The sequence below is a fragment of the Trichosurus vulpecula genome, chromosome 1, assembly GCF_011100635.1.
Source record: "Trichosurus vulpecula isolate mTriVul1 chromosome 1, mTriVul1.pri, whole genome shotgun sequence".
Classification (NCBI taxonomy): domain Eukaryota; kingdom Metazoa; phylum Chordata; class Mammalia; order Diprotodontia; family Phalangeridae; genus Trichosurus; species Trichosurus vulpecula.
Genome location: NC_050573.1, coordinates 269,719,872 through 269,746,194, shown reverse-complemented (window position 1 = coordinate 269,746,194; position 26,323 = coordinate 269,719,872). Strand labels below are relative to the sequence as shown.

The 26,323-nt window shown below is 36.4% G+C and overlaps 1 protein-coding gene across 1 annotated transcript in view; it reads left to right on the top strand.

Moving 5' to 3' along the window:
- TMEM68 (transmembrane protein 68) overlaps positions 1-9,172 on the top strand; it is a 38,735-nt gene extending 29,563 nt beyond the window's left edge. The window contains exons 7-8 of the mRNA XM_036757167.1: positions 1,797-1,936; positions 7,800-9,172. Of these exons, the coding sequence (XP_036613062.1) occupies positions 1,797-1,936; positions 7,800-7,904 (245 nt within the window). The 3' untranslated portion in view covers positions 7,905-9,172. The remainder of the gene's footprint in view (positions 1-1,796; positions 1,937-7,799) is intronic.
- The last annotated feature ends 17,151 nt before the right edge of the window (positions 9,173-26,323 follow it).

The window sequence follows — 26,323 nt, the reverse complement described above, 5'->3', positions numbered from 1 at the left end:
ATTTGGTGACAATATTCCTTAGAGATTTCTTTTTGGGATCTATTTGAGGAGGTGATCAATGGATTCTTTCAATTTCTATTTTTCCCTGTGGCTCTAGAATATCAGGGCAGTTCTCCTTGATAATTTCTTGAAAGATGATATCTAGGCTCTTTTTTTGATCATGGCTTTCAGGTAGTCCAGTAATTTTTAAATTATCTCTCCTGGATCTATTTTCCAGGTCAGTGGTTTTTCCAATGAGATATTTTACATTGTCTTGCACTTTTTCATTCCTTTGGTTCTGTTTTATAATATCTTGATTTCTCATAAAGTCACTAGCTTTTACTTGCTCCAATTTAATTTTTAATGTAGTATTTTCTTCAGTGGTCCTTTGGACCTCCTTTTCCATTTGGCTAATTCTGCCTTTCAAGGCATTCTTCTCCACATTGGCTTTTTGGAGCTCTTTTGCCATTTGAGTTAGTCTATTTTTTAAGGTGTTGTTTTCTTCAGTGTATTTTTCAGTATATTTTTGGGTCTCCTTTAGCAAGTCATTGACTTGTTTTTCATGGTTTTCTCATATCCTTCTCATTTCTCTTCCCAGTTTTTCCTCTACTTCTCTAACTTGCTTTTCCAAATCCTTTTTGAGCTCTTCCATGGCCTGGGACCAGTTCATGTTTTTCTTAGAGGCTTTTGGTGTAGGCTCTTGCACTTTGTTGACTTCTTTAGGCTTCTTTGTCACCAAAGAAAGAATCCAAAGTCTGAGACTGAATCGGGGTGCGTTTTCGCTGCCTGGCCATATTCCCAACCAACTAACTTGCCCCTTGAGTTTTTCAGCGGGGTATGACTGCTTGTAGACTAAAGAGTTCTATGTTCCACGTTTTGGGGGGATGCGCCAGCTCTGCCACTCCTCCTTCCCCAAGACCCCCCCCAACCCGGACTGGGCTTAGATCTTCAGCAGGCTGTGCACTCCTGCTCTGATCCACCACTTAATTCCTCCTACCAGGTGGGCCTGGGGCTGGAAGCAACTGCAGCTGTAGCTGCCCCACCTCCGCTGCCCTGGGGGTGGTTGAACCTCGAACTCCTTCCACTCCTGCAGCTTTTCCCACTAACCTTCTCTGCTGTCTCTGGTGTTTGTGGGTTGAGAAGTCTGGTAACTGCCGTGGCTCACTGATTCAGGGCGCTAGGGCCCACTCCGCCTGGCTCCTGGTCTGGTTGGTCCTCACTGCTCACGCTGGGCTCTGCTATGCTCCCAGCTCCCAGCTCTGTGTGGGATAGAGCTCACCCAGAGACTATCCAGGATGTCCTGGGCTGGAGCCCTGCTTCCCTCTTCTGTTTTGTGGGTTCTGCAGTTTTAGAATTGGTTCAGAGCCATTTTTTATAGGTTTTTAGAGGGACTTGGCAGGGAGCTCACGCTAGTCCCTGCTTTCCAGCCGCCATCTTGGCTCCACCCCCTGCATATTGTACATATTGAAGCATGTCTGTTGTGGGCCCTGAAAATCTTGTCTCTAATTTCTCTTTGTTGTTGAGACTTGGGGAAAAATGTATATATGTATGGGCATACATATGTGTAGGCATATATATGTATAAATATTCATTTTATAAATGTAGATCTATGTATCTATCTATCTATCATATAGTTTGTCTTTTCAGCTTAATCCTAAGAGAATTCCAAGTTTCAAATAAGAACTGTGCATTACTGTTGATTTCATATTTAGCAATTAAGAAAGTTGTTATATGTTCCCATTTATCTGGAAAACTTAGGAGGATGTTTTATAAACACTATTTGCTTATTTACATGATATCTGTTTACTTTAAAACAGGGTTATTTAGATGGCTTTATGAAAAATTCCGGTATCCATTTGCCCCAATTTATGGAGGTTTTCCAGTCAAATTACGCACTTATTTAGGTGATCCCATTCCATATGATCCAATGGTGACAGCAGAAGAACTAACTGAGAAGGTAATTTACTTTTTAATTTTAATATCTTAGAATGCATATTCATCTCTTGTTTTATATTGCTTATGTAAAAGAAAATGTCATAGTTTGTTCCTTCCCATTCTAGAAAAATGGTTTATATGCTATAAAAAAAAAAAACCTCTTATCATTAAACTGCTTAGAAAAAAATACATGAGATAACTTGTGTTTGTTATTTTTAGGTAAGAACATTTGAAGGAACTGGCTTCACTAAATAATGTTAGGACAAATACCCAATTTGAGAAATTCTTCCTTAGTTCACTTCCAACAAAAAATTTGTTTTAATTGTCATAATTTACCAGAATCTTTTCTAGGCACTGGGACTACAGAGACAAAATGAAATGGCCCCTGATCTCTGGGACCTTATGCTGAGGGGAGAGACTGTGCATACAAATATTAGAGTAAAGAGAGATGAACTCTTTAACAACTTGGGGGATCAGGGAAAATTTTATAAAGGATCTAACACCGAAGCTGAGCCTAAAGGAGTCTGAAAAGTAAGGATGAGGGAGTACGTTCTGGACAATGGAGGTTGACTTATATGAATGAATAAGATAGAGTACCATGTTGGGGGAATGGTTAGTAATCCAATCTGGCTGCGGAATGTAGAGGTGATGAAGAGTATAGTATAAAATAAAGATCGTAGATTTAGGGCTAGAAGGAGCCTTCTTTCCACCCTTGCCACCACCACTGCCACCAACAACCTCTACCTCTACTACCACCACCAAGATTCCTTTCTTTGGCCAAGTGTCAAAAGGTACAGTGAGGTCAGAGATGATGACTGAAAAGCAAGTGGAATTAGCTTGCCAAGAAATCTTTGGTAAGGAGCAGTTTTGGTAGAGTAAGAACAAAAACCAAATTTTAAGGGAAAGAAAAATGATGGGGTGATAAGGAGGTAACAACCCCAAATGAAGATTTTTTCTATGAGTTTGTTAGAAGATTTGTCAGTGAATTTATCCCATGGGAAGCCCACTTGTTCAGAAACTTATCTGTTCCCCTGGAAACCTTCGCCTACTTCCTCACCCCTTGGGAAGATCACCATTTAGGTCTACCTGTGTGTTTATTTTTCTCACCCCAAGAAAAAACTTACTTGTTTATCATGTAGGTTCCAAGATTCATGAGATGTTCTCCAAAGAAATGTTCTTCTCTCCATCTTTCCATCATGAGTCATTTAACTGGAATTCTTATGTCTTAGTATAACACTTTTCTATAGTGAGCCTGGGTCTCTAGATTGTAAGAAATAAGAACGTGGATGAGAAGCACTTCCTCTTGAATGCCATGAGGCCATGGGGCATATTGGACTGGCTGAATGATAAGACCTTTGAAAAATAGTATCAACCTATGAAATGTGAGAGCAGTACAGTCATGCAGTTGGTAGATAGCTTTTTAATGCTATGATTTGTTGTACCTGTATTATTTTTGAGTTTGTTTTTCCCATGTTAAAAACAAACTAACAAACCACCACTACCACCTATCCTGGCTATTTCTCGACTGTGAAGATGAATCTGGAGGGATAATGAATGTTCCAGAAATTTGGGGTATTTTGGTGTCATTACAGACTAGTAGGGATTTGTTTGGAACATTGGAATTTTGAGCAAGCAGAGTGGTGGCACACTTATGAAACTAGATGACTGGGTCAAGAAAAGCCAGAAAACAAGGTGGAGAGAGTCCCAGACTTGGAATCAGGAAGAGCTGTGTTGTAATCCCACCTCTGACATGTAATTGGCTAATTGACCATGGAAAAACTACTTACCTCTTTGAGTCTCAGTTTCCTCAAGATAACACCACTAGCACTTACTCCGCTGGGGTATTGGGCTCAAATGAAATTACATAGATAAAGCACTTGATAAACTAGCATCTTATTTACATATCAGTTATTATTACCATTCTTAAAGTCATTCTTAGAGTTTAAGGTGATTTCATTTAGTGTAACCCCTTCATTTTTGTAGTCATGGAATTTGAAATCCAGAAACATTAAATGATTTGTTTGGCTCACTGAGATGGTAAGTGGCTTAGCCAGAATTCAAAACTAAGGTGTCCTTTCCAATGTACCACAGTGCTAGTCAAGGCTGAAGTGGGCTAGTATTGTCACATATGTTAAGAAGCCTTTTTTTATCCCTGTCTTCCCCAAATACACATTTATTGCAGTGTAACATACACTTATTTGAATTCTCTTACCGTCCTCTAACAAATGTATCCTCCCTAGGGATATTGATGAAGTCTCTCTTGAACTCTTTTGTCTTCCTTCTGGCTGGCGTATTCATTAAATTTAAGTGAGTCAGAGCTAGTTAAGAAATACCTAAAACATATAGTCAAGGCAAATCATGATGTAAAATTATTTTCAATTTAATTCAATCAGTAAGCATTTATTAACTGCCTGCCCTGTGCAAAAGACACGAAGCTGGAAGTCAAGAGACCTGAGTTCTTTTTCTGACTTTGCCACTTGACAATGATATGATTATCATCTTGAACAAATCACTGCTCTAGATTTCAGTTTCATCATCTATAAAAAAGAAGGAGGTATGTTAGATGATAACTGCTAAAGGTCTTTTACCCATTTAAAACATTTTTAACATTATTAAAAATCTTTTTTTGTGAGGAGTATAAACTTGAATCTCTTATGTATTAAAATTTATGGATAAAATGAAACCTAATTAATTCAGATATAGATGGAAAAAAGTCTATCTGAATTAGTAAAATGTCTGAATTCTGAATTATAGTGTATTATTAGTGATGAAATCTTCCGCTGATTTCTACACCAACACCTCATCATGGCATGGAGATCACCTTAAGTTTTGAACACTATGAAAACAGAACAAACTCTAGCATATTCTACCAAATTGGAAGTACTTAAATGTTTGTTTACTGACTGACCGAAAATATTAGTATATGGTCTGTATGGTATATCTATTTATCATGTAAGAACCAGCCCAACTAAATTCAGAGAGGCCTATTCCCAGAAGGTTTTCTACCATGTGATGTACTTTTTTGGCCATAGCACCTCATAAATATTATCTATAAAGGTGTAGTAGAATTGCCACACTAATGATGAAATTGTGAGTCTTTAGATACAGGAAAAAAGTTGAAGTATACTTTTATGAAAACATGCAGTGAAGACAAATAAGCTACCAATGTGTTACCTAATAAGCATTTATATGTGACTTGTTCAAGAAAGAATCATTTGTAATGAATAACATCAATTTTTATTTGTAAATAGATGTTGGGATGTACTTGAAAATAGTTTGCTTAAATAACTTGATTATCTGCCTATACTGTTTCTTTAATAAGCCTTTGTTTCCTAAGTTATACCAATAGTAAACAGTGATCTAGGCTTGGGCTTAACTATTAAAATTTCAGGTAATTACAGTCCAGAGTAATGAAGCTTTCCTACAGAGATGAAGCCTGCAGAAAAAAATGGGCAATTATCTGGGGAGGTTTATGGCTGAGGAATGAAAGGGTATATATAACATAAGATGAATCTACAAAGGTTTCGTTGGAATCTAATTGTAGAGAGCTTTTGAAATCAAGCCAGGGACCTTGGACTTGATTCACTAGGCTGCAGGAAAACATGAGAAAGGCTTTAGCCCCAGGGCCTTCAGAAGATGGTGGCATACTGGCAGCAGCAGCATGAAGGCTGGTAAGAGTTCATGTCAGAACCTGGAATAAGGTGGTGATAATGTGAAGGGAAAGAAGAGAATGAGAGTGAAAGGTTTTGCAGAAGTAGAATTGAGAGGATTCTATAGTAGACATCTCTCACTTTATTCCAACCTCATTTTAGCCTTCATTACTTTTAGAGTAGTTTCTGTTTGGTCTCTCTGCTTTCAGTCTCTCACCCTTCAATCCCTCTAGCATCTCATTATCAGATTATTGTTATTATTATTAATATTATTATTATTCTTTCACATTTCTCACTTTTGTTTGTGTGTTGTTTGGGTTTTCTTTCTTTTTTTTTTTTTAAGGTTTACAAAGCACTTTCCTCACAGTAGCCCTATGGAAGAAATTAGTGTAAATATCATCATTCCTATTTCACAGATGGGGAAAGTAAGGTAACAGGAAATTAAGTAACTTGCCTAAGGTCACATGGACAGTGTGAGAGTTGGGACTGAAGCCCAGGTCATCAGCCTCTTCTCCTTTCCTCCTCTTTCCCCTCCCCTCTTCACACCAAAGATCCCACTCTATCAGCACTTTTTACTTGAGTGAGAAAATCAAGGCCTCTTCCTCTTCACACCTCAAAATCCCTTTATATCTTTATCACTGCAGTTATTGAGGTCTGTGGTATGATTAGTTCTATCTATAAGAAAGACTAGAGAGGAAAGTGAGCTGAGGCAAAAAGATGTGAAAGAATATTATATACAATGGTAGTCCAGATATTTGGAAACAAAACACTGTCTTGAGTACATGTGCAGATTCATTATCTCAGAGGATGTATTAGGACTACATATATATGGCTTTGGAAGTCATCTGCTTGGGAATGGAAGTTAAAGCCATACGAAGAAAAAATGATTGTTGGGGAGAGGATAGGGCCCAGTGAATGGAACAAGAGGGGAGTTTTTATGGGTTTGAGGAGGCCCATGAGAGTGAAAAAGTGAGTAAGGAGGAAGTGGAAGCATGGAGAGTAGGCAATTTTTTTCAGGTTTATCAGTGAAGGGAAGGAGAGAGAGGCTGTCTAGCTACTATTCCATCTCTATTCTCATCTCGGTACATTCTTCGTTTTTTCATCTAGTGAGCTAAGTGGCACAGTGGATAGAGGACTGGGTCTGGAGTCAGGGAGACCTGAGTTTAAATCTGATTTCAGACACTTTTCTAGGCAAATCATTTAACCTCTTTCTGCCTCAGTTTCCTCATCTGTCAAATAGGGATAATAATGGCATCTAAAGTTTCCAGGAGGACAAAAAGGAGATTCTGTTTATAAGGCACTTTGCTAACCTTCACATGCTATGTAAATCCTAGGCCAACCTTCAATTGCTATCTGAATCCTAGTGAATTAGCTAACTAGGCTAGGTAGTAGTAGTAGGTAGTAGTAGTAGTTGTTGTAGTGGTAGTAATCATTGTTAAAGTTTCCAGTAGTAGTAGACACCTCTCAAAGGTCATGCCTGGTTCTCCATCTGTCCTCTCTTACCCTTTAAGTTGGGCATCCCCTGGGGATCTCTCCTAAGGCAAATGTTATTCCATTGCTCTAAAACCTGAAAAATCTCTCTGTTGGGAGCCAGTTGCACACAATGTATGCTTAGTAAATTTTTGTTAAATTGGGTTGAAAAAAGCATGTTTCCAGTTTTAAAAGAGTGAGTGCTTTCATCAGCTCCCCAGGAATGTTGATATATGTTGAATGAAGGTGAACATCAGATGCTCATTTTAATACTACTGAACTACTGGGTTGTATTTCAGCTGTATTGAGTTGTGCCATGGATGTTTTCATGACTATCGTGGATTTAATGTGAATCTGTTTTCTTGTCATGTGGGTCATACTTCCTAGTTCACCCTTCCACCACTATAACTTAATTAAGCCATGTCACTGTTAAAATTTCCATTAAACTGTCTAGATTTAGAGGTAATAAAGCAAAATATGTCAAATTATTCCTACATTTTGTAGCAAGATAAAATTTCCATCTCTGTGTTGTATCTACACAGATAATTGTTTAGAGAATAATATTAAAATAAAATACTTTGGAGTCTATTCATGGTTCAAAACCCCTACCACTTTTAAAAAAAAAATTAGTTTCAGGTTAATTTTTAGAAACTATTCTTTCTAAAAACTTTTAAAAGAGAATGATTGTTGTGCATTTTCTTATGGAGGCAGATATATAATGTGTATAATGATTTATAAGAATAACTACTTTTATTTTCTTAATAGACAAAGAATGCAGTTCAAGAGCTGATAGATAAACACCAGAGAATACCAGGAAACATCATGAGTGCTCTGTTGGAACGTTTTCACAAAAAACAAGAGGTCAACTAGAATTTTTAAAATGTCTTAATATATGTTTGAACCCATCATGTTTTTAAATTGCTGTAGTTATTATTGTTGTAAAAATCATGTTAAAATCAATTTTTACAAAACCTATTTGTTAAAAATTGTGTTGTCTTAAAGACCTCATTTTTACATTGAGTAGTGTCAAATTCATATTGTATGCAACTTATCAAATGCCCAATAATTCAGAACATTATAATACTGTTTTATTTATAAATTGCTAATAAGGCATTGAAAAATACACAGATTAAAATTAGGTTTCTGAGTAATCGAATTTGATGAAATGAACATTCCTAAGTTATGTGTATAATTTCCACGTTTTTATTGCACTAAGCTAATTTTGAGAGGCAGTAGGGCCTCTTGGTCTAAATACAGGTACTGAAGTTATAGACATATTTTACTTCTTTATCTCCCTCTGATTCACTATGTGACTTTGGACAAGTCCTTAATTTTTCAGTGCCTCAGTTTTTCCATTTTTAACATGGACATAATACTTTTTCTATATAAGGATATAGTGAGGAATAATTAATCCTTCCGAAGTGCTGTATTTGTGTTCTGTGATTACTGTAGAACTTGAAATAAATTAACTTATTCATTCCTGTATCTTTACTTAACAGAAGCTAATCCTTAGTTTCATTATAAATATTAAAATAATTTCTCTAGACATGAAGTCCAAGTTGCCATTCAAAAACTTTTTTAAATGTAGTGGTGATCTTTAAAGAAATGAAAAAGAAATTGAGAAATCTAAGCTTTTTCTAAATATTACCTTTTAGTATTTATTATAGTTCTTTTAAAAGTCACAGAAACACGCAAGCATATGTTGTGTTGTACTCTAGGTCAACCCTGTAACAGGGTATTTAATAGCATAACGGTAAAATCATAGTCAGGTGCAACATTTTGTAAATTTAGAGGTCAATTTTAAATAAATATAGAGCTAACAATATCTGTCTTTTTGCACAGTTGCAAGGCTTGTTCATTTTTAATATTTAAGCAATAAAATGCTTTATAGTTTGAACAGAACATACTTGAATAATCAGTGCACTCCAAAAAAAATCAGCTTCTAGATTTGTTGTCTCCTTGAAAACTTAAAGAGTATTCAAACAAAAGTTTAAAAAATTAAGTGCAGTATCACTTCTTTTTAGATGTTAGTTTACTTCTTATTTGTATAGATTTTATATACAAGTCTATATTTATGGCCTATGTATTATATATAAAAATAAACCAACTTAAAAATAAAGCTGAAATTCCAACGTGTTCTCCCCTGTCATTCAAGTTTGTTTTTTTTTAATTAGGGGTTTGAACAGAATTATTATAGATTGGGCACTAGGTGGTGCAGTGGATAGAGTGCCAGGCCTGAAGTCAGGAAGACTTGTCTTTGTGAGTTCAAATCTGTCCTCAGACACTTACTAGCCCTGTGACCCTTGGCAAGTCACTTAACTCTGTTTGCCTGAGTTTCTCATCTGTAAAATGAGCTGGGGAAAGAAATGGCAAACCACTCAGTATCTTTGCCCAGAAAACCCCAAATGGGGTCACAAAGAATAGGACATAACTGAATAGCAATTATAGATTTACTTTCATTTTTATATTCAACACTGGTAATTGTATTACTTTTTTCCCTTTGGCACAGCAGCTTAAGTCAAGAAGGTAACAAAATTTCCATTCCTGTATGATAAAATGTATATTTAATTTTAGAAAAAAATTCATTACTAATAGCTTTTGTGTCACATTCAACCATGAGCAAAATCTGGCCCATGCTTAATAAATTTTTTTGGTTAAGTAGTTAAATCATTTCCGGTAAAGAAGGAGAAAGCACTATTTTGGGGACTTTAAGACAGAAAGTAAAATACTCTTTCATCATGTAGGTGAAGCTATTTCTATTGTATGTAAATTTTACCTGTTTCCTTACATGTACAGTTTCCTGCCTTTTGTGCCATTTTTATGTTTCTCCTGTGATTAGGATCACAGATTATCTTTGGAAATAGACCTAGTAGTGGTATTGATTGTGATGGAATACTACTGTACTTTAAGAAATGATGACCTCATTGATCTTAGAGAAACATGAAAAAATTTGCACAGAATAATAAAGAGTGAAATGAGCAGAGCCAAAAATATTCTCTTGTATACATTGTTTATAGTAACAGCAATATTGTTCTAAGAAGAACTTTGAGCAAACAAGTTATTTTGACTTATGAATACCCAGATTAATTATAAAGGACATATGAAGATACTATCTGCATCCAGAGAAAGAACTGATAAATAAAAGTATGTGCTGAAGAATTTTACATATATATAACTATTTGTGTCTACTAGGGTTGGGGAGAGAGAGGGAAGCAAAAAAAAGAAAAAAATTTACATAATAACTTTTGTATATTTAAAAGGAACAGCAAGTTGTACATAGCAGATTTGCAGTTTCATGCACAGTCATCTTTTTTTAAATTGTACTCTGTCATGGAAATGCCTGTTTTATTCCGTAACTTAAAATAAATTTTAAAAAGAATCACAGATTATTCTAGTTTAAAGAGACCATAGAGCTATCTGATCTAACCCATACTTGAACAAGATTTCTTTCTAAAATATATTCAGCACTAAAGATTTTAATTTGTTCGCACATCTTACCAAGACTAGACTCAATACTTCACTCGATTCTAACTGTTAGTTTTTAAATCTGGTTTTCAGAAAGTAGAATGCAATTGAAAAGAATGAATGGGAACCAAAGTATGAAGTAGCATGGTTCCAAGTCATGCTACAGTAACCTTATTTCTTTTTTAGACAGGGTAACTAGATTTAGAAAGATAGCATGGTATAGTGAATTGAGACAGGAAGATGTGGACTGGACACCCACCTCCACCACTTAGATGTATGACCTTATATGTCACTTCCCTTTCCTAAAGGGAATTTGAGAGTTTTCTCATCTGTATAAATGTGGAAAATACGTGAAATGCCTACCACATAGGACTGTTGTGAGGTTCAAATGAAATAATGTGTATTAGGTGCCCTGTAATCTTTTTAAGTGCCGTATCAATAATAACAATTATCAGGGCAAAGCGTTTGTTAAGTATTTGAATGATATTTTTGTGGAGACAATGGATAGTAAAGGGCCTTGAGTCTACATTTTATGAAAATTAGCTAAAGAAACTGGAATTATTTGGGATTAATTAACAGATGACTTAGCTATAGCTGTCTTCAAGTGTTTAAAGGCCATAATGTAAAAGAGAGATTAGCCTTCTCTTGAAGAATGAACCAGGAGCAATGGTTAGATTCTGCAGAAAGGAAGATTTAAGGCATATTGTAAGGAAAAACTTTGTCATGATAAGATTTATCCCAAAAAGGAATGCACTGCTTTGGGAGGTATTGGATTGCCCTTGAGGTCTTTTAATCATAGGTTAAATGATCACTCGTTAGCTGTGTTGTAGAGGGCATCCTTTTTTTAGGTCAAGACTGAATCACTGGTTGGTTTCAGAACTCCCTTCTAATTCTGAAATTCTGTGATTCTGTTTTTTTGTATACTTACGGTAGGAATGGCATGCATTAGTAAATGGCCACTGTGTACGTGTATTTATGTGTGTATGCATAATATATTGGATGTTATGCCTCTCATCTTACGACCGAAGATCCCATTAGCTTTTTTTTTTGGTTGCACATAACACTTAAAGTAAGCTTGTACTAAAAGCCCCAGATCTTTTTCAGACAAACTGCTCTTTAGTCACACCTCCCTCATCTTGTATTTCTGAAGCTGGTTTTTTGATCCTTAGGAAATTCCATCTTATTTGGTGAAGCTCAATACTGATCCTATGTTCTAGCCTGTGAAAATCCTGATTCTGTCTTAAGTGGTCATCAGTTCCAACTTTGTTTCATCTGTAAATGTGATAAACATGTCATTTATGCCTTTAATAGAATTACTGATTAAATCGTTAATATAAAGCAAGTATAGACACGTGAAGTGTTCTGCCAGAGGCAGCCTTACAAATTTACATAGACTCATTATCTATGGGTCCAACCATTCAATCAGTTATGAATCTATTTAAATTATACAGTTATCCCTTCCACATCACCCATTTCCCCATTACAGTTTTGCTATATCAAAGATTGGCATAAGAAGCTAAATGGGAATTTTTAGGAAGTTTGGGGAAGCTGCAGATGACATGCAGGCCAGCAGAGGACACAGAACCTATGACCAAATATTCAACCCAAAATTTTACAATAAGGTATTGTAGACACCATTTAAAGAAAAAGAAAAAAAAATTCCCATGTTTTCACCGGTACAAAAGAAGGGCCAAAAACTTTTATGCAGATTTTTCCAGATTTCAGGGGTACTGCACCTTTAACGCCCTAATGTGGAAGGGGTAACTGTACAATTATCTAGTATACAGATATCTATTTTTTTTCCACAAAAATATTGAAGGGTTTCATCAAATTTTATGCTAGAATCCAAGTAAACTATATAGCATTCTCCTGACCTGCAAGTTAAGTATCCTCGTCAAAAAAAGACATAAGATTCTGGTACAGGGGTAGGGAACCTGTGGCCTCAAGACCACATGGCACTTTGACCGAATCCAAACTTCACAGAATAAATCCCCTTAATAAAAGGATTTGTTCTGTAAAACTTGGACGCAGTCAAAAGGCTGCACTTGAGGACCTAGGGGGCCACATGTGGCCTTGAGGCCACAGGTTCCCTGGCCCTGGGATGTGACTTGTTCTTTATAAAGCCATAGTAACTCTGTAATTGCTGCTTCCCTTTCTAGATGTTCGCTTATATCCTTTTGTTAGCTGTAAGATATTAACTAAGAAAGACTTGAGAATTCAGCTTAATACGGTGACAAACCATGATTCCAGAGGACTCACGATGAAACATGCCACCTGATCCCTGACAGTGAGGCGATGAACTTAACTACAGGATGAAACACTGAAGGACAATGTGGGCCTTTGTTTTGTTTGACTAAGCATATCTGACATACATACATACATACATATATATATACACACACACATATGTATGTGTATTTCCTTTTGATTAGGGGAAGGACTTGGGAGGGAAAAGGGGACTAGGGATTGAGTTACCAAAAGGGGGGAAAAGGTCACTGAACTGTTTAAAAATGTCCTGAAGAGCACAGAAGGAAGGTCATTGGAGCACAGATGAGCAAAAATATCTTTGAAAATAATGTTGAATTTGGAGGGAGAAACCAGCTGAATGTGTAGCACAGATTTTCTGTTTCATGTGCCGTCATTTTCTAAGGTAGAATGGAAGGGAAAGGGGACTTCTGCATATGGAAATGTTCATCTTGTTTGGTGTTTGTAAAGTTAAGTATTTTTTTTAAGAAAAATTAAGTCCCTTCCCCACAAAAGATGTTAGATGTTTGTTATATACAGCATTCTAGAATTTTGCCAGTAATCAAGGTCAAGGTTACTGACTTGCAGTTTCTTTTCTTTCTTTTTAAAATAAGGACATTTTCTCTTCAGTACTTAAGTAACTCATGTTTTCCACAATCTCCCCATTTCCCCCCATCATCATATTATTAAAATTGTGTTATCTAACCAGGAGCCATCAATCATATGATGAAGTTTTTAATTAGGATAGAATAGGAAAGTAAATAAAGAAATATACCCCATACACCAGTAGTTACTGTTAATCATAGATTACCAAACAATTGGTAGGAAAGATAACGCCTTCAGCCAAGGTTGCATCCTAGCTCTCACTCAGCTCTGTCTCCCCAAACTGGCATTTGCCTGAATGCTTTTTTTCCCCTGGGATGCTGGACTCCTTCAATATTAAGCTGCTGCTGCCACCTGCTGGAATTGTCTCTAAGGTGTCGGGTTTTGTGAGTCAGTGTTTCTACTCCCTTTGTTGGGTAAAACAAAGTAAGGCCAGCCAAAACCAAAAACTATGCCTAGGTCCCAGCTGTAAGTTACCCTGAGACACTCTAGGAGGCACTGAGGGGAATAGAGGGTGAATGGGTGGTTTGCCTTGCATTCTGCTGATACTCTCAGGTTTCTCTCCCTTTATATATAAATTTGCAAATCTATAAAAAAAAATCACATTCATGAGTATGTGACACATACACATATACATACATATACATCTAAATGCATTTTCACAGCCCTGTAATATTTAACATTCATTTTAAAACATTTTGAATTCCAAATTTTCTCCTTCCGTCTAGCCCCTCTTCCCACCCATTGAGAAGACAGGCAATATAATACTCATACATATGTGAAGTCATGCAAAAAATATTTCCATATTAGCCATGTTGCAAAAAAAAGCAAGAATAAGAAAGTAAAAAAGTATACTGAAGTCTGCACTCAGAGTTCATCAGTTCTCAAAGAGGCTAGCATTTTTCATCATTAATCCTTCGGAATTGTCTTGGATTATTGTATTAATCAGAGTAGCTAAGTCTTACACAGTTGATCATCAATACAATGCTGCTGTTAGTGTGCATAATGGTTCTACTTGCTCTACTCACTTCCCTTAGCATCAGTTCATATAAGTTTTCCGCAGTTTTTCTGAAGCTATCCTCCTCTCCATTTTTTATAGCCCAATAATATTCCATCACAATCGTATATCGCAATATCTTCTGCCATTCCCCAATTGATGGGCTTCCCTTCAATTTCCGTTTCTTTTCTACCACAACAGTAATCTTTTGCTAATGGTTGTGGATGAAGCAAGAGACCAACAAGGTCAGCTGTATGATTCATGCCATACCATATATTTTTGATCTGGGCAGATAGAGTACTAGACATGATATCAGGAAGACAGACCTAAATTCAAATCCAGACTCTGACACAATGACCCTGGGCAAGTCATTCAACCTCCAACCACCTCATATTCCTTTACTGCAAATGGGGATAATAATACCTCCCCGTATGGCTGTGAGGATCGAGTGAGGCCTATCTTATTACATTGTTGTTCCTCCTTTCCTTCCAGTATACTGTTCTATGTTCTCATAGTTTCAAGTTATATTCTGGTATTTTTGAAGAATATCTCTTGACTATCTCACTTGTGGTCCTTCTGTTTCAGTTCACCATACGTACCGAATCTTCACATGTTCATTCGTTTGGGAGCAGCTAGGTGGTACAATGGATAGAGCTGTAGGTTGGGACTCAGGAAGACCCAAGTTCAAATCTAACCTCAGACTCTTACTAGCTATGTGGCCCTGGGCAAGTCACTTAACTTCCTTCTGCCTCAGTTTCCTCAGCTGTAAAATAAAGATTATAACACTGACCTTGCAGAGTTGTTAGGATCAAGTGCTTAGTAAAAGTGCTTAGCACAGTTCCTGGCATGTAGTAGGTACTATGTAAATGCTAATTCCCTCCCCTAATTCCCCATCCCATCACTGTTATAAATTCTAGGCATTCAATATAGTACTCACTCAATTTATGGGTTGTACAATACAGATTAGCTGTGTGCTAGAAAGAGCTAGATACCAAGAAGGAACCCTGAGCTCCCCAAATTAGCCATCTATATATTATCTTATCAAAATCAAGGCTAATGCTCTATCTTAAAAGAACTCAATCAGAAAGACAAGGTTTACTCAATGAATTGCCTATTACTTTTCTCCCCCTTAGGAATTTGACTTATCTATGACACAGAACAGACTGTTGCCAAGATTAGGTAGTGAATAAAGAGACAAAGACTTCTCAGTGAAATGTGTGAGGCAGATGAATTAAGTGCCATAGAAACTAGAGCTTACAGAGGTAAAAATAAAACCCTATTTCTTTGGCAAAGGCTTTCAAATTACTTTTTCTAGGGCGTATGAGATTCCCACATGCACAGCCAGTGTAATGTTGAATCCTGGGAGTTATTCTCTTGTTTTGTCTTAATTGTTTCTTGAGATTTGGGTACTAGGTAGAATTACAGAAATGGGTTCTTAATGTGGTATTAGCCAGTGAATAAGTGAGAATTTTTTTTTAAAGCACAGAAGTAAAAAATACAACAAAAAGTTATGTGTTTCATCTTAAAAATAATTATTTCATGTTTCAATTTTTATCTTAATTTTATAGTAAGTGAACTCTGCAGGGACATTTGAAAAATATATTTTGTAAAACCAAATGGATGCTGAGAATTTATATTCCAGTTGCTTCTGAAGAAACCATCCTTTTCACTGATACATCTTAAATTGCAATGCAAGCGTTCCTTTGGGGAAAGATTTTTTAAATTGTTATCTAAAACCTTATTTGAGAATCAAATGAGATAGTATGTGAAAACTACTGCAGAAAGTATAAAGCAATATGCAAATTATAATGAAGGTATCATTATGAGTCCAATTACTTGAATTTTTGGTAGAAATCTGGTTCTGCCTTGAACAATGAAACTTTTTATTCTATGATCTTGGACACCTTCTTAGGATAGAAATGGGATAATTTTTGGTGGAAATGAATGAAGCCAAATTTACCAAAAGAGAAAAAATGGTGGGTTTTATTATATACCATGTTAGGTAGAATCTCTGGGATGATCTTTTGGGAGAATATCAACAAGAGTATCTGATGATGGTGTACATGGATGGATTGTGATCTACGTTGTTGGAAGGAATTCTTGAACCAGAGATATCACAGATACTTTTGAGAAGAGTTAAGAGTACAATTTTAAAAGATATTTGGGTGTAGAGTACCTTAGATATGCTTTTGGTACTCAATTCTTTTTTTTTGGTCCCCAAATAAAACTTTATCAATGTTTCAGGAAAGAAGGGGAGGTAAAATGTTAAATTGTTGAAAACTGTAATTCTGGGAGAAAAGTATTTTTCCCCCATAAGAGTATTTCCCTTAATTGATATAATATCCATAGTTTCTAAGTAATTCTGTGTAAACTTCTTTTCAAGGTTCCCAAGACCCATGACTTCACAATATAGTTTATTCCAGTGCTATGTCCCCCAGTAGTCAAGAAGTCTAACTAGTACAATTTCTCCTTTAAAATGTTTAGTTTTTCACATTCGAGGGGAACAGCTGCTCAGTATCAGATTCATTTCCAAATGCAATTCATCATGCATCTTTTATGAAATCTATTTAGTTGGGCACATGTCAACATACAGAACATCTTTTTCCAGCCTTCCATAATAGCAGTGCCAGCCAACAAAAGTGAACCTTTCTTAGATTTGATTTGTAGGAAACATTATTTTCCCTAAAGGGTTTTTTTTTGTAATGATCTTTTCTCCTCTGGTTCATCTAAGGCTAGTTATTGTTGCCTGTACACTCTGGAAAAAAGCTCAGGATAGTTTGACTAAACTTCACCCCCAGGTGAATTGATCTGAAATTCAACTGTGGGCTCTTTAAACAAGAAATATATAAGGACTTCACTATGGTTCCAGTGGAAAGCCTCTGAGACCCTCTCCCCCCATGGGGCTACCTGGTGGGCTGTTTTTAACTGAAAGCCATTGAGTATATTTTTTATTAAAGTAATTGTTCCTCTGAACCTTCAGTGGTCCAGTATGAGAAACACTAGTAATTAATCTTCGGAGATAATATTCTTAAAACTATTTATCACTCTAGATAGTTTTTTGGACTAGTTCTATCTTATTAGCTAACTACTAGATCCAAATAGTCAATGTTTTAAAATGCATTGGATTCCAATATTGATGTGAAAACTCCCACTGATGCTAAAGATCATAATTAATCCACACCTCATTCTCTTTTACTCTTGCCATAAACTGTCAAAATTTTTTTTTAAACTAGGATCTTCTCAATGCTCTGGAGACGTTCTTCTAAGTCTTGTAACATTTTGTGAGTATGTACTAGTACCATGGCCAGTGCACTTATTATAACTTGCTCTCACCATATGTTTAGCTCACCTTCTTTTCTGATCATGTACTTCCTAAAAAAAGTTATTTTTTCACGTCTGTACTTACGTGTCAGTCATTATTAGTAATAGGATATTATCTACTCTCGCCCAAAATCTGCTGTTCCTTTGAGGTGCCTGCAATTTTGGTTCTGTAACAATTCTTATGTTCCATGATTCACAGCCACTAGTACTAGAAAGATTGATTTTTCTGTCATGGATTGTTGGGATCATTGGAAGTCCTGCGTAATTATCCAACATGATCCAACATGCACTCATTCTCCTCAGTTCTGGAACCAGCCTCTTGGTCCATCTACAGTATCTGTCTAAGACATACATACTGATGGTAATATTAGCTCAATGAGCTGCCTATCCTGTTGCTTATCGCATTCTGGACAAGAGACATTCTTCATCCATTATGATCTTCTGGTAGAGATTGTAAGTCTAATCTTTTATGTATAGACATGGATCCCATCAAAGGAACTCTCTAGTATTGAGGAATTTGATGGACATAGTGCATTCAGAAGTAGATGCATCCAGAGAGCCTCTCTGTCTACAGGCACTTCCTTTTCCATTTGGAATTTGCCCAGGACATATTCTATTACAATAATTGAGAACTCTGGAATATGTCTCCCAGTTTGATAACTCATTCGATATTGATAATTATTGGCTCTTTGAAGAAATTATTTCTCTAGTTATCTCTATTAAGTTATATTCACTGGCTACAAATAAATATTTTATTTAAAATAAAAATCAAGTCCAGAGGGTTTAGGTTATACACAATGGGGGCATGTTAACCTCTCAGATGCATTATAGCATGATTACTTGTTGCGTTTTGTTTTGCCACAGTTGCCTCAGCTACTTGTTAGTTTACTTTGCAACAGATTTCTAAGGGCATTTCTAATTTTAGTTCAGCCTTATGCAGAATTCAAGGAAAGCCACACTTTGGGGAATCGCAGTCTTTATCTACCATCTGAGAATCCATTCTTGATGTGTCAAAGCAAGCTTCTGGCTTAGAAATTTACTGAGTTTTCCATATTTTATGTGAAATGTCGTTTAAAGAGCATTCACTTCCTTTTCTCTGAATCTAGCTAACCAAGCCATTTTCTTATTTTTAGTTTGACTTTCTGAATGTTTTTGCAGTGGGAAAGAGAATCTTAAAGATACACTATATCTTGTCCCTAGAAAGGAATATCCCCAATATGAATAGGAATTCTGCTTTAGAAATCAGTCTTTTGGGAGATTGGTTAAATTAATCAGGGCCCAATATCACTGTACGGGTAGATGGTCAAATTTGTGGACCTGCATGACTGAGAGCCCAGATTCTGAATGAGGGCAAGCAAACTTGAAAGGACTCCTACCCTGCCTTTACTTTCTTTTACATTTAACTGAAATCATGCTGCAGTGTAATTCTCCCTTCAGTGGAAATGGAAGAATTAGTGAAGATCTCTACTTAACATTGTAGCTCTCCTAGGAGGCCAAATTTATTGAAGTCCCAAGGAAATGAGGAGATGATAAGTAAATGACACTTTTCTGGGACCTCCTTGCGGCTACTAGTTCCTACCAAACTCTTTGGTATCTGAATTTTACTAGCCATTGTTCCTGATCCTCTTACTCATTAGTATGCTCTCCCTTCTCAAATGATCATATATGTGGTTACATGCAGAATTTCTCCCTGCTTCTTCCACCCTTCCCCCGCCACATACTAGAAAAATTCTTGAAGGTAGGGAATTGTTTCATTTTGTATCTCCAGCATCTAGCACATTTGGGGGTAGGGTGGGGTGAGGGAAAGGTGTTGGGACTTGTGCTTACATCTGTACTTTTGGTTTTGGAAAGATATGAAAGCATGTAGGTCAGCAACTCCCCTAAAACATAGTTATTTAGTAACATCTGATGTAGTGGGCCAGAAATGGCTTTTCACTTGTGCTTTCCTGAATCATTCCTCTTGCTGTTCTTGCCACTTCACCAAAAGGAGAAATTTTCCTGGCATCATGACGATACCTAGTCACAATGCCGGGAGAACTTGAGAAAGGCTCCCTAGCACACTGGGTGGAATCCCTGTGGTGAGCTTATGAGACGATGTGGACAAGCAGCCTCCTGCATGGAGAGGCAGGGATATGTTGCTATTTACATCACTGGAGAGAATACCCACATTGATAAGATTACGGCTGACCAGAGTAATCAGAACAAGGAAAACAACATACATAATAACTACAATAATATAAATGGAAGGAATGTACCCATCTTCCTTTTTTTCTCTTTAAAAAAAAAGTTGCAGTGTTGTCATAGGCTGGGGTTAGGATTTACTCCAAAGAAAAGATGAGAAATGGATTTTCTATCTTTCCAGAGGTAGGAGGTTGGGTCCATGAGTATGAAACATGATAGATAATATTGGATTTGATTGATGTATTGGCTAGTTTTGCAGAACGGCGTTTTTCCCCCTCATTCTTTTTTTTTTCCCTGTTGGTATAAGGGATGGCTCCCTGGGTAGGAGAGGAGGAGGGATATATTTGCAAGTGAAGGTATCAATAAAAATGAAGATACCAATAAAAAAAAATTTAAGGACAAAAAGCCTGCTGGGTGGAGAAAACATCCACTCCCTACTCCTGCCACCCACCCACAACTTCTTCGATATCTTCTTCTTGTTCTTCTCAAATTAAAAACTTTAAAAAGCTAAATTTCTTCTCTAAGTATACATTACCTATCAAACATCCTACCAGGCATCTGGGCACTTCTTTGGTGTGAAAGACAAGATGAACCAGGTAAAAATGTAAGTGAAAAGCCATTTCTTTACCACTATATACAGGGTTTTAAAATTGCATATAGCTATGTTTTAAGGGACATATGTATATGTATACATATGCATACATATATGGCATACACACATATTTGTATGTGGTCATAATGAGGTCCTGCTTTACTTACAAATAAAACAATTAGCCTTTAGAACGAGGATCAGGTCATTAGGTCCCAGTTCTTGAAAAAATCCAACAGAGTAAACAGTTTCGTAAGTATCAAACCAGAAATGGTTAATGTAGTCTTCCCTCTACCAGAGGAAGACAGTTATGAATGGATCTCATTAAATAAATCCTGACAAGACTGTCACTGCTGTGGGTGATCACTGATAAAGAACCCCTGTGTAAGGATGGTGATAAGTAAAAATCTTGTTAGTTATAGCTGGCATTACTTAATAAACTAAAAATAAAAAGTAGCTGTATGATCTGTTTCCTGAAGGTGTGGCTTTTATATCCTCTCTGCCCTGCCCTCTCCTCCCCCTCATACTTCCATTTAGATTGAGTATCTAACTATCATATTTAGTAATTTAGCACTTAGTTCTTTGTCAAAAGATATAGCTCACAGGGCAATTTATTGTCATTTAAGTATTTTGTGAGCTTCTTATAGGAATCCACATTAAAACTATTAATATTTTTATAGCCTATGAAATATTATTGCTTATATTTAGCAACATAAGTTAAATGTCTTATTCTCACAGGCTTCACTTCTGTGCTTAATACACCATACCTAGCATGGTACCTTGTAAATAGGAGGCACTTCATAGCTATTTGTTTAATTAAATTGAAATTAATTGAACAATCAAAGGCAATGTTAAAAACCTGAGGCTTCAGAGAAAATTAACTGATTAATGAAACTGGAAAATACAAAAACTTGTGACGTGTGGAGATCTGTCAGTAACAAACTACTACCTAGGGGATGGATAGTCATTAAACTCTTTCAGATGTTTACTTATCTGTATTTAACCATCACCAATTGCTGCCTACCTTATACCTGGTCTTAAATAAGAACCAGGGACTGGGGAATTTCACACTGGCCTTGGGGGGTTATGCTCCCCATCCAACACCAGAGGGAGCTCCAGGAAAGTGTCATGTTCTCTGGTCCCCAAAGAACTGGGAACCTTTCTCCTAAGACCCCCTGTTTAAGTGACAGATGCTTGGCCTGTAATCTCCAAATTTTTTGGATTACATATCCTTATCATTAATAAATGTTTGAAGTCATACACTCAAAATATTTATATTTATCTACAAACTATAGACATATATTACAAAACAAATAGAAATTTGAAAAGATGACATGAAGATGAAATAAATATTTTACAAAATAATTTTTATTTAATTTCATTTAATGATACAAGCCCATTTTATCTTCACTAAAAATTTTACTGCACATGAATATATATGTGTATATATACTTTTATCTATACACATATATGCATATATTTATACACATAATACATGTGTAAGAGCAATGCAATTGAATATTCAGCATTATTTTTCAAAATCTTGATTTAAGACTTTGGAACATGGCAAGCCAAAGGGTTTTTTGTTAATACTTGGTTTTAATGGTTATCATAGATTAAAAAAAGTACTGCACAAAGATACAGGGATACACATAGAAGTGCATAGTTGGATGCATTTATTAATTCTGATACAATTTTTTTCAATCCCATCTATCGGTTATATAAAGATTTTTGTAAAATGAAGCTAGCGAAATCTGTAATTTTTGATAGCAATCAGTCATTCTTGCAATCTAATCAAAATGTATTTCATATTTAACCAATCAGTTCAAAATCCACTGAAATGCTTCATTTGGAAGACTTAAACAGGTTTGAAAATTCAGTTTCTTATTTTTTTTTTAAGCGTGGAGAATAATGGCCAACGTTTATATTGAGCTTTAAGGTGAGTTAGGTGCTATTATTGTCCCCATTTTGCAGATAGAGGTTAAATGATTTGCCCAAGGATCATACAACTAATAAGTGTCTGAGGTTGGATTTGAAATCAGATCTTCCTGAATCTAGGCCCAACTCTCTATCCACTGCGCCACCAGATACTGAGAGTTTTCATAGTTGATGCGTCATTTCCAGCAACAAAAGTCTCATATTTTAGATGCCTTGCTAAGTATAATGGTACAGTAGCTACCAATAGTTAATATCTGAAAACACAATATACGCCATCTCTATCATTGTAGCCGAAGGAAGGAGTGGATTTAGAGTACTGTAGATCAAGTGAATGGATTATGCTAGATCCCCTGTACTCTGTATGTCCAAAATCAGTTGCTGTCTTGTCAATGCTACTTTAACCTCATGTCTAACAGCCGTGCTTTCCTTTTCACTCCTACTACAATCACCCTCGTTGATCTTTTTGTTGTCTTCTGTGAAAGCCTTTCCGTTGCACTTCCTATAATGCCAAATGTCATGAGGAAGACTACAGATATTGTGAAGCCATCACAACATTTACTTAACATGGAAAAGATATTCAACAATGATATACTGCACATGGCTGGAAAATTGCCTGGTCGGTAGGGAAGGGTAGAGTGGCCTTGGAATATCACCCAAATCTGAAGGTCCCTGACTCCAAAAGGGCAGGAATTTTTATTCCCTTAGGTGAATAGATAGCCACAGTCAATATGACCTGAAGCTACCAGGAAGCTCCTGCTACATCTAGGTGTCTTAGGCCTTAGCTCTCTGGGCCAATCATATCTTGGGTGAAAGCTTTCTTGCCTAACTCACACAGGGAGAAGAAGTGGGGAGAAGATACCCTATTTTATCAGAGATACTCTCCTATCCATGAAGCCTTCTCAGATGGAATTGATATTTCCCTCCTTTTAAAAGCATTTTATCTGGACCTCACCATTATACTTATCACATGCCTTATATAATCCTTATTTGTGTATATATAGAGTTCTTCCTATTAGATTCTAAGCTTCTTGACAAAAAGTATTATTTTTTTAGGCTTCATATCCCCAGGTTCTAACACAGTACCTGACATTATAATAAGTGCTTAAAAAATATCTGTTGGATTGAATTGCTTTTTATTGGTGTGACATGGGGAGGTAGGGAAGAGAAGAAGGTTCTGCTAGAGTGATATTAAATTTATAAGACTGAGTTTGTTTTTCCAGGTAAGACTTTTAAAGTTGTGATTTTTCTTAGAGTTGATACAGAGTAGATTTGACTGTTGTGTACTGCAAAATAAATTTTTATTATATACTTAGGCAAATTCCTATGATGACCTATGCTTTAGGATTTTGGTGGAAGTTAAAACTGTTGCATAGACATAAAACCAGAAAGCACTTACTGATGCTTCTTTTTCCCAGCAGTTTTTATGAGCATTATGTTATCATTTTAATTTATGTTTCTAACTTTAATTTTCTTCCTACTGAGTTCTCAGCCAGAAGAGAAGGTGAAGATTACATAGTGAAGAGAATAACAAAAATGCTTTCTTTTTTTTTGGATCAGAATACCATAATAATTTTTCCCTTTTATTAGTCTTTATTATTTGGGGTTCAGGGCCACTTCCCTAGTTTAGGAGGTTATTTGGATGGCTGAAACATATCCCATGGGATATTAAAATTTGGCGAAGGCCTCAGACATTTCTGTGAAAAGAAACCAAAAGAGAGGCCAAGCTTCACAAAGTAATTTGACTTGCTTCATTTGTGGAAGAATCTCAACCTGTTCCAACCTCATGGTTATCTTTTGGCATGTGATTTTCCTCTCTCAGTTATCCAGTTGTTAGCTCTAAAACTTACCAGTCTCACCTGGAAAAATAATTCCTTTAAGTTTAAATCTATAAAACTTTGTTTTTCCTTTCCCTGGTTAATGCATGAGATTCTCTCTCCCTTGGCTATAAAACAACAACAAAAAAATTTCTCTGTCTCTCCAACATGGTTGAAAACTATATAAGCCTTGTTAGAGCCCTAATTGAGTTCAGGGTTATTTTTGTAAGCTCTGAACCTGTGCTTAAACATAGTAAAAACCTAGGTTTTAGTTCTCTGGAATCTCTGCATGGTGATGTTATTTGGCAGCAATTTACCTGTCACAAGAATTCAGTGGAAATATTTTTCCAGTATCAATAGTTCGTTCAGACCAGTGTTCTTGTTTACTACTTTGCTTGCTCTTTTTGGGCCTTAGCAGCAACCTTTCTCAGCTTCCTTAGACTCTCTTTAAAACTGGTATCTGGGATAGAACAAAAGATATGGGGTAGATTAGATAACTTCTCAGTCACCTTCTAACTGACATAACCTCAACCCCGGCCCACGTGGTTTGGGAGGATTGCTACTGGATAGCCCTCTGCCACTGCAGGTTATATAATTGAACTTTTGATTGGATGAATGAGAGACCTATGGGTCCATGACACAGATTATGGTTTATGTGAGGCAACAATATTTTGGGGGATACTTTGGAGAACGAGAAATGGAAAGGAGTTCAAGAGAGGAGCAAGAGAGAAAGGGCAAAATTTTGAATGATGAATGGGATTCTCCCCAGAGTCACAGATGTGGAGGAAGTCTTGATTCCCAGAGTCTGCAGTCCTAGAAATTTCTAAGGATTGACTTTCCTGATAGATCATACTCACCTTGATTGAGTTAGACAGTTGGGTGGCATAGTAGATAAAGCTCATCTGTCCTCTTCTCTAACATTGCCGTGACTCTGGTGCAGGGCTGTATCACCCCATGCCTGGACTATTGTAGTAGTCTTCTGTTGGTTCCCTAGCCATGTCTCTCCTCAATGCAGTCTCTGTAATGCTCAGCTGTCAGTGATTTTCATAAAGCTCGGGTCTGAGCATGTCATTAATAAATGTCAATGGCTCCTTATAACTTCTTGAATCAAATATAAAATCTTGTTTGACTTTCAAAGGCCTTCATAACCTGCCCCCCCTTTTTGGTCTTTTTATGTCTTATGCTCCCCCATATATACACGCATATATATATATATATGTATATATGAATATATATATATAATATATAATATAATATATATATATATGAATATATATATATATATATTCTTCAGTCCAGTGAAATGGGCATCCTTGTTGTTCCTCACACAAGGCCATCATCTCCCAACTTCAGGCATTTTTACTGGCTGTCCTCCATGTAGGAAATAACCACCTTCCACATCTCTTCCTCCTGGCTTTCCTGGTTTCCTTCAAGTCAAATAAAATCCTACCTTCTAAAGAAGAAATACCCTTCTTTATCTCTATTTTTAATTATAGTGCCTTTCCTCTGTTGATTATTTCCAAATTATCTGTATATAGCTTGTTTGTACACAGTTGTTTGCACATTATCTGGGCGTTAAGCTGTGAGCTTCCTGAAGGCAGAGACTATTTTTTGCCTCTCTTGTATCCCCAGCATTTAGCATGCTGCCTGGCATATAATAGGTGCTCAATAAATGTTGATTGACTATTGACCAACTGGAGTCAGGAAGAAAAGTTTGAATCCTAACTCAGAAGACAGTATTGAGCCATCTGATCCTGGGGAAGTCACTTTACCTCTTATAGCCTCAGTTCCCTCATCTGTAAAATGTAGATAATGATAGCTCCTCCCTCATAGGATTGTTGTGAAGATCAAATGAAACAAACCTTAAAGCACTATTAAAATGCTAGCCGCTGCTGTTGTTCTTGTTCTTGCTTCCAAAACAACAAGCTTATTTACTTTATTATTCTATCATCTTCTTTTAAAAAAAATAAATGTGTTTCCTTACTATTTGAGCTTGTTTTTGTGTAACCGCCATTTAGTGGGAGGGAGCTAAATTGCTTGAAGAGAAGCCTCATCCATCCCTCCCCAAGCCCTAGTGGGCAATTATCTGTAATGAAAACAAAGCTTCTTGATACCTGATAACCCTGTGTAACAATAG